Source organism: Phodopus roborovskii, unplaced genomic scaffold (genome assembly GCF_943737965.1).
Source record: "Phodopus roborovskii unplaced genomic scaffold, PHOROB, whole genome shotgun sequence".
Taxonomy (NCBI): Eukaryota; Metazoa; Chordata; class Mammalia; order Rodentia; family Cricetidae; genus Phodopus; species Phodopus roborovskii.
In genome coordinates this window covers 22,389,034-22,406,423 of record NW_026126588.1, presented here as the reverse complement: position 1 = coordinate 22,406,423, position 17,390 = coordinate 22,389,034, and the positions used below count along the sequence as shown (strand labels likewise).

Here is a 17,390-nt window from a genome sequence, read left to right as displayed (position 1 = left end):
TACCAGATGGGGGGAAAACCAAACATATTCTCTAAAATCTAGACACCAATATAGGGTTTCCAGTCCCATCCACGTAAAGCAATAGGACACAAAAGGAATAAAAATAAGTCAAAGTTGCAAACTTACTAAGAAGAAATAAAAGTATTCAGAAATACATCTATCCAAGGAAGTGAAAAAAGCCTTTACCAAGAAAACTTTAAGTCCCTTGAAAATAACACTACATAAAAAAACATATCCCTGCTTAAAAAAAAAAAAAATCCAAAAACTCATATGAAACAGAAGGCTCTGAGTAGCCAAACCAGTTAATTCTAACAGGAAGGCTACACCTGGGAATGTCGGTCACGGCGACAGAGCACCGTAGTGGCAGAAAAACCGTAACTGCATGCTGTGTGCGCGTGTGTGTCAGCGTGGGAAGGCGGGACCCGGAGCGGCTGGCTGTGGAGGAGCACTAACTCACTGAGGCCTTACGCTTGCACGTAGGCAGACAGAAGTAAGACATGTGGCAGGCAGGGATGCGGAAGAGGGTGTGAGGACGGAAGGGCACAGAGGGACGGGCGGGCAAGGTAATGCAGGGTCAGAAACAACCACCACCACCCAGGGTTTAAAATCGTCAGGACGGACCCTTTTACACCGGCTTAAACCCTTTTAAAAGTACTCGGTGGGTAACAGGAAAGACGCGGAGCTGGAAGGAGCTGTAATACCTTTCTCTCCTCTCTTCTTCCTCGTCCGGTCTATGTGATCCTTCAGCTGGATCCGAACCTGCCTCTCATTCGGCTGATCCCTTATGAAAGGGTGCTTCAAAAGCTGCTCCGTAGAGGGCCTCTGCATGTAATTCTTCACCAGGCAGCCTTCTATAAAGCTGAAAAACTTCTTTGACCTGTGAGAGGAAGTGAGACACACCGTCAGAGTTGTTCTGCTGCAAAAGCCAAGCTGTGGACAGCAGTCGAAGCGCCGACGAGCCTGCTGTCCTCGCAGTCACGCTGGGGGACCACACGGGAGCTCACGGCTGAGGGCACAGGAGCAGGGATGCTACCGCGGCGTTACGCTTGCAGCACGCCGCTAAAACTGTATCGGAAACAGCTGTCAAAGAAGCCAGGCGCAAAGGAAGAGTTTCAGCCTAATGTTACTCGTTGCCCACGACATCATGGAGGTGGAATCGGCAAGGGAAGAGAGGGAGGGCTTCACTGGGGTGGGGCGGGCGCAGTGGCAGGACACACACACACATGCGCACGCGCGCGGCTGGACAGAGCGGTCCCCACATTGCAGGAGCACAGATGGAGGATGCTGTCTGGTATCCAGAAAGCAAACACAGATTCAGAGGTGAGCAAAAGGCGGGCCTGCTTCAGTGGGGAATGCAGACGCCTTGAGCCTACTGAAACTTCAAGCAGCTTTGCGCTGGGTTGCCTCATCAGGTCCCAGTGCTTGATGGGCAAAGGCAGAAAGGGGAGGAGCTTCAGAATAACTTGTCACCGACATGTGTGACAACAGTCACTTCAGAGCTTTGGCCTTTTCCCAGTCCTGGTCCAGTGCATGAAAACACATCCCTAGCCCTACCTCTGGTTAGAACATTGAAAAATGTATGTATGGGGCTGGAAAGATGGCCCAGAGGTTAAGAGCACTGGCTGCTCTTCCAGAGGACCCGAGTTCAATTCCCAGCAACCACATGGTCGCTCACAACCATCTGTAATAGTATGGTGCCCTCTGCTGGCCTGCAGGTGCACATGCAGGCAGAACACTACATATAACAAATCTTTTGGGAAAAAAATGAATGTGAGACAGAGAAAAGATGTGTGTGCATACACGCGTGTGTGAAAGTTGGGACAACTCCATGGATTCATTTCTCTCCTTCCACCTTTACTCAGGAGGAAGGGAGGGAGGGAGGGAGGGAGGGAGGGAGGGAGGGAGGGAGGGGGGCTCACCCACCGCTTACCATTTTTTTGACTTCAGCCTGGGAGGAGGGTTTCTGGGAATGAGAAACAATGCTCTCATTGGATGCATGTCACAGAGCGCTGTGGAAAGGAGATGTTTGTCAGTAAGGCACTTACTTAATCGCTCTTCCAGGGTCCATTCGCACGTAATTTCAAATACTCTACCCCACTGTCCAGCTGCCGAGAATGTCAAGCAGCCGGGATGTTTGTTATGAACCCCAGGCCATACCTTGAATTACTCATTTAAAAACAGCAAGGTATAAGGAGAAAATCAGTTATTCACAACTTCAAACAGACCATGGGCATTTACCCGAATCAAGGATGGGTGGTAACTCAAATTTAAAAGGACGGAACAATGAAGTCACCTTTTAAGATTCTAATGAAAACGGCTGCTTCCCTAAGGTGGGCCTAAGGGTCAGAACGGTCGGTGTGTGAAGGCCTTCAGTATTTCAGACAGAGCAGCGCCTAACAGTTCGGCACTCAGAGTCTCCACACAACGCTGTGTTACTACAGCTAGTGTCGGCAGGAAGAGAAAGCCATCGTGGTGTCAACACTGCCTGTATTCACCAACTCACTCCAAGAAAGCTGAACTCAGCAGTCACGACCACTAGAGCATGTCGCAACAAAGGAGGCACGTTTTCAGGAGAAACGCGCCGGGCAGCTGGGAACGGGGACCAGACTGGCAGACACAGTATCGCAGTGTGAGAGAACATTGAGACAAACGAGCCAGCAACAGGTCCCCTGCCTCCGTAACATATACAGAAACGTAAGGGACACAACTTCTGCATTGCAGCTGACTAGTAACTGTAAACATCTTCTCATTCATTCAACAAGTATTTATCCAACATCTACGTACGCAGTCTCTGTGCACCCCTTGCTAAAGCGGACCAGCAGGAGAAAATGCTGGGTATGTTTCCCACCCTTATTTTCTCTACATTTCTATTACAGCCCTAAAAAATATCAGTTTCATAATTGATCAATTCACTGACTTAACCCAAGGAAAAGCAAACTCAAATCTTCACCAAAAAAATAATCTCACAAATAAAAGATAATATCTCAATTTGTAAAGTCAAAATAAGAGAAAAAAAAAACCTTTTAAAGAACAGGGGCCTGTTTCCAACAGTATTTTTTAAATGTAAGAAAGAAAGAAAAACATTAGCCCTTATTAATTTCAGGTCCCGCATATGAACAGGCTACAGACCTTGAGAACCCTGGAAGGTAACCCTGGTTCCCAAGAATCCCCTCTTGGCGAGTCCTTCATCCGCTCGCGCTGCCAGGCAAGGTTCTGCCCAGCAGCACTTAGATTCTTACATGCAATCAGGTTACACAGAAGAAACGAACTCAAAGTGAAGAAAGTTACTCACGGGGGGCACCTTCTGCCATCTCGATGGCTGTGATACCACAAGACCAAAGGTCACTCTGCAAAAACAAAAGAGAATGTTCTAGATACCTATTTATATATTCCTGGACAGTCATACAAATGAAATAAAAGCATTCTTCAGGTGAACAAAGACAAATTTTGCTGGAAGTCATTATCTCTCCAGCCCCAGGGAATTATGTATTGTCATTTACTTCAACATGATTACTCTCAAATTTTAGGTATACATTAATGGTAGAAAACCATAATGTCTGCAGTACATTTTGCATACTCCAAATTAAGAGGAAGAGCATGTGGAGCAATGATTTAGATTAGTCCTCATTAGCTGGGTATTTAATGTAGACACGTGGGGGAACAAGTCATCATGAACTCAATTTTAACTCCGTTAACAGGCACAATAACCACTAAAGCAAACATTCCATTTTGTTAAAAATAAAACAATAACACAGTCGACCTGAATCAGATTATTAAGTATGGGTTTTATGCCTGGATTTAAAAAGCTGCATTACGGTTTCAAGTCCCTAGGGGTCACTCTCTAAGCACGTCTGTTTATTTGTATAACTAAGAGAAGTTACACAACCTGTCACACAAGAACGCTGCAAAATTTCAGAGGACGCTACTGTAAGTTTTGACAGATTAAAAAGAAACCGTATCTGATCCTAGTGCATTCTTCAAGCTAAAAAGGCCACTGGGGAAGGGACACCTGGCTGGCTGGTGAGGAGAAGCTCTGGGCCTGGCTGTCTGTGTACAGCGTATCCTCACTGAGCTCACCAGCAACAAAACACCAAGTCAGCACTGCTAGTCAGGCTTGCAAAGCCTAAATTCAACAGGGTCTGTGTATTTCTCACTGAAACCCAGTAGGTACAAGGGACGTGCAATTCCCCTCACGTAAGCCCCCGGTACTCTGCAATGCTAAGGCCCGAGGATGGCTCAGAAGGGCAGGTGCCTCTTACTCTGTAGTCATAGGTGGCGTCTGGGTTCTCATCACAGGCAATGACCTCAGGGGCCATCCAGTAGGGTGTGCCTATGAACGTATTTCTCCGTCCAACCGTCCTGTCCAGCTGAGCACTCACACCAAAGTCAACTGAGGAAGGAAACGCAGAGCACAATTAACAAAGCAGAAGAGAACTGTGATGAGTCACACTGAACACACACAGCCCCGTGCTGTCAACTGCAGAACGCAGGGCGCAGGCAGGCAGCCCCGGAAAGCAGGGCCCATCTCGGCGCAACAACACCCGGACCGCAGTGCAAGAAACTGTGCCAGTCCAGAAGAACCGGAGGGGACCAGCAGAGGGCCTACTACAGGACAACGGTAAGGTCTGTACGTGTGTCAAAAACAAGTGCAAATTAAAGAAAGCCCCAAGTTTAGGAGCACAGACCTAAGGGCGGCCCGGATTAGCTCTGTAAGGCATGTGTGTTTTTTTGTTTTCTGGGGTTTTTTTTTTTTGGGGGGGGGGGGTGAAGTGAAAGGCGCCAGGTTAGCGTGAGAATGTTTCCGAGATTCTTGCCTTCCCCGCTTTCAGAGCTGGTTCTGCACACAGGCCCCAGGCTAACACCATACTGTACTAAATAAACAGAACCATGAGCACACGCAGAGGCCAGTGAGATGGCTCAGCAGATAAAGGAAGTCACTGCACAAACCCAGGGACCTGAGGTCCTTTCCTGGATCCTACGTCAAGGAGGATGGAAGGAACAGTTACTCTGTGAGCTCCACACGTGAGCTGTGCAACTTGCACCACGTGCAGAGGTGTCTATACCTACACCTGCACGCATGCACACACACACACACACACACACACACACACACACACACACACACACACTCACTCACTCCCCAGAACAGCTGGGACTTCAGTCTACTTTCTATGAATTTAATGACGGGCCTACAAGAAAGTTAAGAGATGGGAGGCAGAGCTGGCTAAAATCCCGCGTGCTGGATGTTTGCCTGTCAGCATTTGGCCCCCACCATAGCAGCAGAAGGGCAAAGAGCAGAGCAGCTCACACACCGGGGTCCACAGAGGGGCCGCACAATCGGCAGGCGTCACCTCTGTGCACAGAACAAGTCCAGGGCTTACTGGCTGACTGGGCCTCAAAACACACAACAAAATCAGGACACAGAGACGAATTAAGCTTTCTAGAAACGTGGTTAAGCATCAGCAACTGACAGCTGGGGTATCGACTGAGGGGTATCACAGCCTCAGTGTCATGAGGTCAGTGCATGGACACACGGCACCAAGGCAGTCCGGGCAAGGGCAGTGCGTGTGCTCCAGCTGTGCCCTAAGGAGGCTTCCTCCAAGGCAGAGCATCCACAGATAACCAGTTAGCACCAGCACCAATGAAGACAGCAGCCATGTGGACCTTTGAAAAGCAACCTCTGCGGCTTAGACTTTTGGGAAAAGGTTTGAATAAAACGGCCCCCATACGTACAAAAGGAATGGTACTACTAGGAGGGGTGGCCTTGTGGAGGGAATTATGTCACTAGGGTACAAGCCAGGCCCAGCCTCCTCTAAACATAACCTCAACTCTCTCTCTCCAGCACCAGCCCTGCCTGCATGCTCCCCTCTAAACTGTAATCCAGCCCCGATTAAATGTTTTCCTTTGTAAGAGCCCCCCTCCCTCAAACAAAAAATTAAAAAACTCCGTCTGGCTGTTCTATCCGGGCAGAGTGGACCACATAAGCATGGGACAGGGGCGATGGGAAAGAAAAAGCAGACATCAACAGAGTAACGTCTAGCTACGTACGTACGTACCAAGTTTCACCTCCGCGTTCTCGGTCAGCAGCACATTCTGCCCCTTGATGTCTCGGTGAATGACGTGGTGGATATGGAGATGTGCCAGCCCCTGCAAAGGACAGCAGACCCAGTCCCCGTCTAAGTACACAGTCGAGAGCTCCCTTTTACAGTAAGGTGCACACGTGGTTCGCGTTTTCGTAAATCCACATTTAGAACATAAAATACACCCTTGGCGCATTCCCAGGAAGGCTCTGTCAGCCTTACCCCCCCCCCAGCAGTGGGCGGGGTTTCCCTCTGGGATGATTATAACCATCTTCTAGCTGGGCTATGACACGAGTGTTGGATGGCCATCTATACTTTTTCTGCTATAATTTGTGCTATTTGCGTACAGGATAGCTCCTTTCCCACGCCAAACCTCTACCCTGTGAACTTATTCGAGCTAGTTCCATCCAGGGGAACAACTGTTAAATGCTGATACACCCCACTACCATCCAGGTATAAAATAATTCTGCCACCAGAACAGCCCTGTGTAGGAATAAAAAACCATCTCCCCTAAGAATACAAATACTCCCGGCATAGAGCACTTTCTGATGCCCTTGTGTCTAGAACAAGACCAGCAAGTCTCTCAAGAGGTAGGAGGAAAACACACTTCATCCCCACAGAGCTTTTATTTCTATTTCTTCAGTCCACTTCTGTTTTCTAACTTGCAACTTGCACCAACTTCCTCCAGCCCTGTCTTCTCACAGTTACGGCAGGGTTTCTCTGTAGCTTTAGAGCCTGTCCTGGAACTCACTCTGAGGACCAGGCTGGCCTCGAACTCTCAGAGATCCACCTTCCTCTGCCTTGGAGTGCTGGGATTAAAGGCGTGTGCCACCACTGCCTGGCCACATGCTCTTCTTTAGGTCATGGGGTGGGTATTACACTGCGTTATTTATGTAGTCATGACAAGGTCTGCACGTTCTGCACACAGCAAATTGTTTCAAGTGTTTTCCAACCACACAAGCCAAGCCCTCAGGTAAAAAGTGCTACATTCTTTTTTCTTTTAAAGCAACCTTTTCACAGAGTGGAAAGTTTCAAACCATGATCTAAACTACTAATGAGGTACAGAAAATCCTTGGCTATCAAAATAGATAATCATCTCTATGTAGAACCAATACAAAGACACACTGGGAATTCAGCTGAAGGTCGGAATATGACACTTTGCTCCCTTTCCTTACCCTGAGGATTTCTCTGGAGATGTAAGCAATCCAGTCTTCTTTGAGGGTGTTGCCTTTGGTGTTCTTCACAAGGTCTGTGATGGACCCAGCCCCACAGAACTCCATGACAAGCTACAGGGCAGACAAGACAGATTGAACCAATCACAGGCCAGGCTGAGAACACATCCAAAACACACAGTCCTGTCCCCTACTTCCCTCAATACAACACCTAGCCACGGGCATGATCATGGCGGGAACATCCAAGTCAAGACGGGCTGCTTTACACAGTATATTCACCATGGTCTCTCCAGAGAGTATATTCATAGTCCAGGAAACTGAGCATGCGCGGGCTAGGTGGAAATGCTGGAGTGTTCCTCCCTCTAAGAGAGATTTTTTTTTTTCCCCTTTCTGGTCATCACTACCAAACAACCAGAATCAGCATTCCAGAAGTTCCTCCTTAACCGTTGCTTTTTATAGGCCATGATCTTCAAATTATTCCATATTTCCTATTAGCTGACTTTAAACCAAAAGGGAAGTGGTACTTCTAAGCAACCTCATAGTTTCGAAAATATCTGAACCTGCTAAGCATATTACCAATTACACTTGTAAACCTCCTAGAAAATGAGCTGAAGTATTGCGAAATTTCAATTATGACTGGATGTAGGCAATAAAATAACCGTTCACCTCTTTCTCTCTTCGTCCTCCTTCCCTCTCCCCCACCTCTTTCTAGTCTGGACGTCCGTGTTTTACTCTGATTGACCCCCACAGGCTCATGTACACTTCCTTCCCGGCCGGTGGGAAGGTTAGGAAACATTTAGGAAGTGGAGTCTTGCTGGAGGAAATGCGTCACTGGTGGCAGGCTTGCAGGTTTTGTAAACTGACCCTACTTCCTTTTGCCTCTGTGTTGCAGGGCTGAGGACCCCGGCGGCCCTCAGGCTCCCCGGCAGCCACCACTCCCCATCATGGTAGACTCTGGCGCTGAACACCACAATAAATCCCTTTCTCCTCCTAACTGCTTTTGTTGGTGTTTTAACACAGTGACGGAAACTTAAACTAACGCAGTACGTGTGTGCCGTACGTCAGAGGACGTTTTCATGTGTATTTTTATGAATGTGAGAATGCACACATATACACATGTGTATGAAGGACAATGGACGGACTCACGTACTGGCCCCCATTTTTGCTGTTGTTTTTGACAGAGTGTGTGTGTGTGTGTGTGTGTGTGTGTGATTTTATTTTATTAGTAAGTAATCGCAGGACCTACAATTATGAAAAATCATACAATACACATCTCTCTGTATTGGGTGGCCTCCAGTTACATCCATTTTCCGGCACGTGATGTGTGTCGATCCTTCTTTGTGCCTGAACAGAAGTCCAGTGTGTATATACTGCGTTCTCTTTATCCATTCATCTGCTGGTGGGTACCAGTCAGCCTGGCTACAAACGTGGCTCTTGTGAACAGTGCTGCAAACAACACGTATGTATGTGTAGGTATCTAAGCAGCCGGTCATACTCGGTTGGGTACTTACAAGTGGTGTAGCTGGGTCACAGGCATTTCTCGATTTAGTTTTCTGAGGACTTCCACCGTGGCCGTACAATTTACACCCTTGCAGCTATGAGTATTAGTTCCCTTGGCCAGGCCCTCGAGGATACTTGTGACTGCTTCTCCTTGATGGCTAAGGACACCTTTGTGGCATTTGTCGGTTTATGTGCTTCATTTGAGGCCTGTCTGATCACTACCCCATCTTCTGACTGGGTTGTTTGGTTTTATGACTTTTAAAAATACATTCTAGATATTAATCCTGCATCAGATACATAACCAGAAAAGAATTTCTTCCCTCTATAAACCAGCTCTCCACCTGATTGTTTCCTTTGTTCTGGAGAACTTTTTAATCTTGTGACAAATTCCATCTGTCAACTGTTGGTAGTATTTCCTGAACTACGGGGTCCTTTCCAGAAAATTCTTGCCTATGCCTATCAGTGTTCCCTATGTTCCCTCTTAACAGTTTCAGTTTTAGAACTCACACTGAGTCCTGTGATCTGTTTCTGTGTGTGTGTGTGTGTGTGTGTGTGTGTGTGTGTGTGTGTGATGAGAGACAGCAATCTAGCTCCACTCTCGAGTGAGTCCCCCAGAGTCATTTGTCCTAGAAGCTGTTCTCAGCTGTGGGTCTCTGACATCTGTCACACACCAGCCGCTATGACTGTGCAGATCTGCCTCTGGGCCATCCATTCTACCGAAGTCTTCCTCTCTCATGTTTCCTACATTAGCCTCTATAAAACCATTAGGAAAAGCTATCAACCTAGCTTCTTGCCTTATAAATTCAACACCTTCAATTTAACTCATGCAACTCACACAGGTAGCAGCCTTCCAGCCATCATTTTGAAAATAAATATATAATTTTTTTTTTAAAAGGTTGAATGTGTTGGTTCAAGAAATTTCCCTGGAATTTCCTGTTCATAATTAACGACTACCATTAATGTTACTAACAAATGACTGACAATACCACACTTTCTGGAGCTTTCTACCAAACAGCTTTCTGTAAAATGGCCTCTCATTCCTGGCCACAGTACAGCTAGCTGTAGGATAAGGATAAGGAGCCCTTCGGTTTCCTTTTGTTTTACTTTCTTTCTCCACGCCCCCTGTGAAGCCCTTAATTCCCTTATCACACTAACCACAGACAGAAACCACACCAAATGCTTGCCAATGTCTTCCTACCCAGAGCTGGTCATCGTGTCCTGGAGGGCTCTTCTTAATGAAAGCACCATAATACGTTGCAATGTTTCTATGATGAGAATATTTCTTCAGCATATTTATCTCCAGTTTGATTTCTTCCTCTTCATCCTTAAGAGGAAACAAACAAACAAAAAACCATGTGGCTTCTGACCGATCTGATTTCCTCCAGAGCAAGCAAACAGAAAGCAAAACACTCCCTTCATCCTCAGCTCACACCTGTGGAAGTGAGACCTCGGGCTATTTATTTACTCCGCTTCTCTGGGAGACGGTTAGCTCCAGTGGAAGAAACAGCACCCCAGCCCCACACCACGATGGAAGGGAATCTCCTCCTTAGGAACATTTATGAATACACGTAAGAAAAGTTTTGGACAGACGACGACACGTGACTTCAGGGGGCGGTGTACACGGTTTTGGTGGGGTGGGGGCAACCTCCTACACACAGGTTGTTTCAGACTAAGATCTCCTTTATGCCTGCTGTCACCTTAGTAAGCTGAGCTGCAGGAGAGAAAGAGGCCCTGGGGAAAGACCCGAGGGGGAGGAAGAGGACAGGTGGGCAAACAGGCACAAAACTTCTTCCGTAAGTTGCCCAGTGAGTATCAAAGGGCAAGGAGTCTTAGTCTCCCCCTCTCTCCCCACACTTGGGGGCGAACATCAACCAGCATGGACATTTTATTCTGCTGCTGCACACACGTTCAAGCTTCCTGTAAGAGGGCAGGTTAAGGAAGCTCTAAGTATCATCCAAATGAAGGAAACTTAGAACTAAAGCGAGAAAAAAAACGTGTGTGTGTCTGTGTGTGTAGAGCGCTCATGGTAATACAGTGTAAGTTCTCTAGGTAAAATTCATGATTAAATCTCTAAAAATTTCTTATGTACTCCATTGCTTCAACTTCCTTAGATTTCTGCACAAATACACCCACTCTACATTGACACTCTTCCCTTCTCGTGGAACGATCCGAGAAATATATACAGCTGTGTGTACATGTATGTTCTGCGGAGCACAGGAGAGTACACACACGTGTGTGTGTACCGGAACAAAGTCTGAAGACATCAACTGCTTTAGGCTAGCATCTATAGAAGCTCTCTTAAAGCCTTAAAGAAGAAAAATATACGCTTTATCACTCACTACTATACCTTAAGGTAAAAGACAGCTATCATTAATTAGACATTAAAGATCAAAAGAAATGGGAAAAGGAAAACATTAATTACAACTTCAGTTATACATTCTGCTTCAGAAATCAAACGTCTAAGAAGATATAAAGTCATCTTGAAGCAGTGAGTTTAAGGATGGCAGACCCAGTGTCACCACCACATACTGGGATGTTACAGAATATTTTGCAACTCCCAAAGGAGACGGTTGTCAACAACGCAGCAGGGTCATGTGACCGCACATAGCATGTGACCACACATAGGCCGTACAAGGCTTCTCCTCTGAGCCCTGTACAGAAGAAACTCATACCGATTGCTTATCTTTTCCATAATTATGATTGTGGTGACTGTCTTAATTCTACACCAAACTAGCATTCAACCCGATCAATATAGAAAAAAGGCTTCTATCTTAATCTTTCTTCAGAGTAACTATATATTAAGACAATAAAGGAATAATATTTAACAAAGGCAGAAAGAAATAGGTCCCTAACCTAACAAAACTAAGAACTCTAGATTCATAGAAAGGCTTTAATTGTGTCCTTTATCTATACATGTACACCCGTATGTACAGAATAGTTTACATGAGACATGAGAAGATGGTGAGCTTGTTGGCACGTAACATTTGGGGCCTGCTTTCAAAGCCATCTAATGCCGTCTCTGGAACAAGGCCCATAGCTAAACACATGCTCCAAAGAACCAAACATCCACTGTCCCTTACATTAGCTGTAGCTAGGGGATCACAACAGAAACTAAAGATCTGATCCTTTTTATTTAAATAAAAAACAAAATCTATAAACATATAGAAGTATTAGAAAAAAAGAGCACATACCCAGATGTGATGGTGCATGCCTTAAATTCAAGCCCTTTGAGGCCAGCTTAGTCTACACACAGAACTGCAGGCTAGGGTATACATGAGACTCTGTCTTTAAAGAGAATAGATGTGCAAAACTAAGGAATGCCTTTAACAGTAGGGAAGAGTTAAAACGTTAACTCTGTTGTAAAGTGCAACCGGCCAACCCTCACTTCACCGCTATGTGAACTGTCCTGGTTTAGAGACATGTTTACCCAATATCCCTCACTCCTCACTCTCTTCCACTCCCCCTCTCGTGGTTTTTTTATCCCACCCTACTAGTCCACGGGTTTTACTTCCTGGCAGAGAACAAACGCTGCCCAAGTCTCCTGTGAGCAGCTCCCTGAAGAGTAATTAAGAATCAAAACCATCTGACTACCTGTGCCCTAGCTGTTCATCACTTGAAGAAGTCAAAAAAAAACTTCAAAGGTACTTAACAGTTCCATAACCCACTGATTAAAAAACAAGCGCATACCCTGGAGTTGTTAAGAGCTTAAATTCAGTACTATCCACTGGCCGGAAAATGCTGAGTATCTACACTGAGAAATATGATTGGTAGATTTTCATGGCATTGCTTGTGCTCATTCTAAACACGTCCAGACAAAAACACATTGTTGTGTTCTGTAACCATGCTGCACCATCACACTGTGACGCCTTCAAAACTGGGCTGGAGGGGGCTGGGATCCCAGCATCTGGGAGACTATGGAATTTTGTGGACTATGTAATGGGACTCCTCATCTCAAAAAGAGAAACTGGGTTACATCTCAGAGTCAATGAAATACAAGACCTTAAGTGCAATCAAATTTAACAGTAGCATTTCTATAGGACTGAAACATCACCTAGAGAGATAAAGTGATCACATTCACTGACTTGCCAAAATATACCCTAGAGGTCTTGAGTAGTCAAGTCCTAAGCCATAAGAAGCTAGAGTACAAAGAATACAGAGAGGAAATTGTGGTCTCCTTTCCAAAGTACTGTTTTAGGGTGATGTGATGTAATGTAATAGATACTCGAAACATTATTTCCGTTGATTTTACAATTTTAAAACAAATGATACTACACGTCTAATTAAAAAAAAAAAAAAACATTTAGCACCGGTTATTGTCATTTAGTGACTTATTATAAAGGCCTAGCCTTGGAGGAAAAAGCATCAGAAATACAGATTTGCCAATGGGCTTTGAGCCAATTGCAACTAGAATCTTAGGACTAATACTTAGCATGCAATATTCTACATTGCCTTTAGATTACAGCTATCATGAACCGAGTTTTAAGTTCCAATTTCCCTTTAATCATTAGTTTAAAGCAAGTTTGCGGGCTGGAGGGATGGCTCAGTAGTTAAGAGCAGTGGCTGCTCTTCCAAAGATTGTACCCAGCACCCACACAGAGGCTCACAACCATCTAATCTAAAATGCCAGTTCCAAGAGGATCGAACACTTTTCTGGCCTCCATGGGGAGCAGGCATGCATGTGGTACACAGACATATATAAAGGTGAAACACACACATGTATAAAATAAATAACTGTTTCCTTAAAACATTAAATTGGGAGTCTTATTTCAACATGTAATAGGGACACACTTAGCACCACCGAAGTAAACACCTTTTAAAAGAAGATTCAGCAATGAACAGATTTGGGGCTGACATTTAAACAAATAATTGAACTGACAAAGCTACACAGACAAAGTTTACACATCATCCCACGTGTCTAGTTTTCAGTCCAAATTACTGTGTCCTTCATACCCCACTTCAGGGGAGCCAAGATGATCACAAATAGGAGGATCTCAAGGATGGGGTGAGGGCTTCTTGGAGCAGAGTTCGTGAAGAGGGCTCTCTTCTGCTCTCCTCCAATGGTGAGGCAGCTGCTGACCCCCACTCAGTGAGTTAATGCAGCTGGTGCCAATTAGCATTTTGGCTTCTGACCAACAGGAGCAATTCTCACAGTAAAGGTCTTTGTCTGGAGCTGGGCTCTGAGGGCAGATGAGCTTGCAGTTGGCTCCCTGGCTATCAGAGGACAGGGGGCTGGGAGAAGCCAACATCTGCACAGCACTAATTTGCACAAGCAGCTATGGTTGTAAACGAGTCAGACAAAAAGCACGGCCCACCTCACCATCTGAGCATGTAGGCAGGGAGGGTATTGTGTCTTTTAATGCCCCCTTCAGTGGAGTTTGTTTGCAGTGCCTTCCTTGGGTATGCGAGGTAAGAGCTCTGCCACCGTGGTAACAACTCCAGCATTTTTGTGTTCCCTTAAAATGTTGCTTCCAACTCTTACTGTTCAAGTCCTCTCTCGAGCCCCTGATGGCAGTACTGTCTGGTCAGAGACAGGCAGACCTCAGAGATGCTCGGATGTGGTCCGGGAGGCCTGAGAGATGTTTTGAGTCTACCATCTTTCCGCCTGCTTCCTTACAAAATTAAACGTCAGCTATTGACAGCTGAACAAATAGAGGGGTAACTAATAGCCTTTGTGAAGCTGAGTAGAAGGGCTGACAAAGAGAGACATAGCCTCTCTGGAGGATTTCGGCACTCAGATATACTTGAAAGACGTGGCTGCTTCTTAAGAACAATTTACAGTTGCTTACAGAGTCCTGAGTGTATTTTCACTCAACACAAGTCAAGTTAAAGGTAGCACGGAATCAATTAAGTTTAATTGGGTTCACACGTAAAAGTTACTCATCTTAAATTCACCATTCCACAAATATGTAAATGAAAGAATATTCTAGAACAGGATACATTTTGGAACAAAATTAAATTATGGGATCATGTCATAAGAATGGCAGTCTTCAAAATCAATCCTCATCCCAATCACTCAATATTACAGTAAAAAAAACTCATGAAAAATACTGTAACCGAAGTGCAAATCATATACTCACAAACGCTTGCTCAAGACATAGGAGAAAAACACTCTCTCGAGCCATCTTGTATTAATATTAAAGTCACACTTTACTGACTCAGTGTGCTTCTTCTAGGAATGGCCTTGGCCTTGAAGCTCTTCTTTGCTCAATAGCACATGTAATGAGAACATGTAGTGAGAACAACCCTCAGTCAGGGTCCAACACCCTCTGCCTCACGAAGTCTGTCCCTTCCTTGCTGACTGCTTCAATCAGACCTCACTAGTCACCTGGTTATCAGCAATGGATTCAAAACAAAGTGAAACTAGTAACACCATGGAATAATGAATGAGACAGACAAGACTGCAACTAAAAATAAATAACACCGAGAGCAGAGCCCTTTCCTTTTGGGGCACATCACTCATCTGTGAGCAGCCTTGGAGGATCGGGGCTCCCATGAATGAGACCATGAAATCAGAGGCCCAAAGCACAGCTCCGGGACAAAGCCACATCGTCAAGGACAACAAAACACATTTGTTTTAGGTCCCTGCACTACTAGATTGTTCCAAAGCTTCAAGTCAACATCCAGGTACCATGGTCAGCTCTAAATACCATGGGTGTAAGTATTTTCAATGATACAACCTCAAAAGAGTTCAAATTTATTTCCAAACCCAAACTGTGATTATCCTTCCACATTTTTAAAGACCCAAACTTTTAAATTATAACGAAACCAAACACACACACACACACACACACACACACACACACACACACACACACACACAGGAATCCAAAATCTAAAAACACCCAGAAGCTAGCCAAGCAGTTATGACCTTGGCAACAAAATGTGCCTGTCCATCCACAATGTAAATGTGCACAATGTTTATAAACAGGGTTAAATAAGTACACGTAGAGAAAAGGAGGAAGAGGGAGGAGAGGATTCTGTTAAAGACTATCTCTACGTTAGTTTCTTCTTTGACCTCCTAACTTCCTACATGGCCATGTAATATTTAACTAATTCCGAAAATAACAACAACAACAATAACAATAATGGTTTATGGGGCAGGCGTGCGGCCCGAGAGGGCTGTCAGTTCTTACGGTGGGCCTCCGTGAGTGTCTCCCATCCTCTGTCTGTCACACCTAATGTTGTAGGGTTACTGGCAAGCTTAAACAACTGCTCAACCTGGCTAGGACTGGCTACAGGCACTAGGCCTCGGGCTTGTTGCTTCTTGACGCCCCATACAGACCATGACCTAAGATGAGCAGTTTGCAAAAGCCAGTAGGAAGAGAGGGAGATGCTCATCATCCGGCCTTCACTTCTCTGACGGCCAGAGCTCCCTTGTTGGGATATAGCTTCAGGCCACCCAGACACTGGTCTATGCCAGCGGTGAATTCCACCAATCTCCCCATACTACATACTACAACAAAGAAAAGAATCCTCTGTGCACTGAATAGTGTTGCTTAAGCCCGACAAACAGATCCGAGAGAGTGGCTACAAGGGAGTGATGAGCAGCCATTATTATGTGTGCGTCTCGCACTGGCCAGCCAGTGACCTCAGATCGCAGGAGCTCCTGCTTACTTACTTGGCATGCTCAGATAAAGGTTATACTCTGAGAAGTATCTCCATTCAGAAAAAATTAAAGGGACTTCTGCCAGATGATTTCCCCTCCTGCCTAAACAATCAAAATTTGACAAATCCTGAAGAGGTTAAGACACCAGGCAATGATGGGCAAAGTTTCCTGCCTTGGGAGAGGGTCTAGACTAACCAAGAGCAGGGGACTCAGATGCAGCGAGAGGAACCTGTGAGCTCAGGGGTTAGAGCAGCGAGTCTGGAGAATCTGCAGCAACCACACACACAGACGTTCAGAGAAGAGATACCTGTGTACGGAGGAAGCCAGAGGATGTGGAGCCTTCTCTGGTTGCAGCAGAGCACCACCATCAAGAAATCACTTTAAAAGGCAGCCGTGAAGAAAAACCAGCGCTCACAGAAAAAGGAATAGTTCATACTGCATAAACACAACTGGACAACAGCATCTCACGGGGCTTTGAAAGCTAGGGTCTCAGCAGTGGAGCGAAATTAGTCATCAACTAGGTGCTGACCCAATCCGCAATTAATGGTAATTAGCTGGACACCCCCCCCAAAGTCAAGAATATGGAAGTATAAACTATTGTGAAATCAAGAAGGTAGAATTGGTGTAGCCTGGCTCTAACTAAAAGCCAGGCAAAGATAAGAGAGCATAAAAGCTCATGGAAGAAGAGGTGGGCAAACTACCAATAATCTACTTCCCTTGTTAGGCACACACTCCTTAAACATCGTAAGAGCCACCTGGTCTGAAGTGGTGTGCTACATTAAAACAAGATGATTTACATATGCTGATGTGGTGTACTACATTAAAACAAGATGATTTACATATGCTTCAAGGCCTCCAGAAGATGACAAAAAAAAAAAAATCCCACAAGTCATCTGTCTCCACCCACCTGGGAGAGTACAACCGTGACTTCTGTTTACCAGGCTACAATCTCACTATGAAGAACAGGCTGGCCTGGAACCCACAACCTTGCTGGGATCAGAGGCAAGCAGCACCAAGATTTAAAACAAAAAC

At 45.5% G+C, this 17,390-nt stretch overlaps 1 protein-coding gene across 28 annotated transcripts in view; it reads right to left on the bottom strand.

Annotated features, from left to right (window-relative positions):
• The window catches only part of Map4k4 (mitogen-activated protein kinase kinase kinase kinase 4), a 108,458-nt gene that overhangs the window by 36,867 nt on the left and 54,201 nt on the right, over positions 1 to 17,390 (bottom strand). For all 28 annotated transcript variants that reach the window (XM_051204475.1, XM_051204480.1, XM_051204482.1 and 25 more), the window contains exons 4-10: positions 9,951 to 10,076; positions 7,256 to 7,366; positions 6,057 to 6,147; positions 4,260 to 4,390; positions 3,293 to 3,347; positions 1,931 to 2,009; positions 702 to 877 (exon numbers count right to left, since the gene is read on the bottom strand). In XM_051204475.1, coding sequence (XP_051060432.1) covers positions 702 to 877; positions 1,931 to 2,009; positions 3,293 to 3,347; positions 4,260 to 4,390; positions 6,057 to 6,147; positions 7,256 to 7,366; positions 9,951 to 10,076 — 769 coding nt within the window. The remainder of the gene's footprint in view (positions 1 to 701; positions 878 to 1,930; positions 2,010 to 3,292; positions 3,348 to 4,259; positions 4,391 to 6,056; positions 6,148 to 7,255; positions 7,367 to 9,950; positions 10,077 to 17,390) is intronic.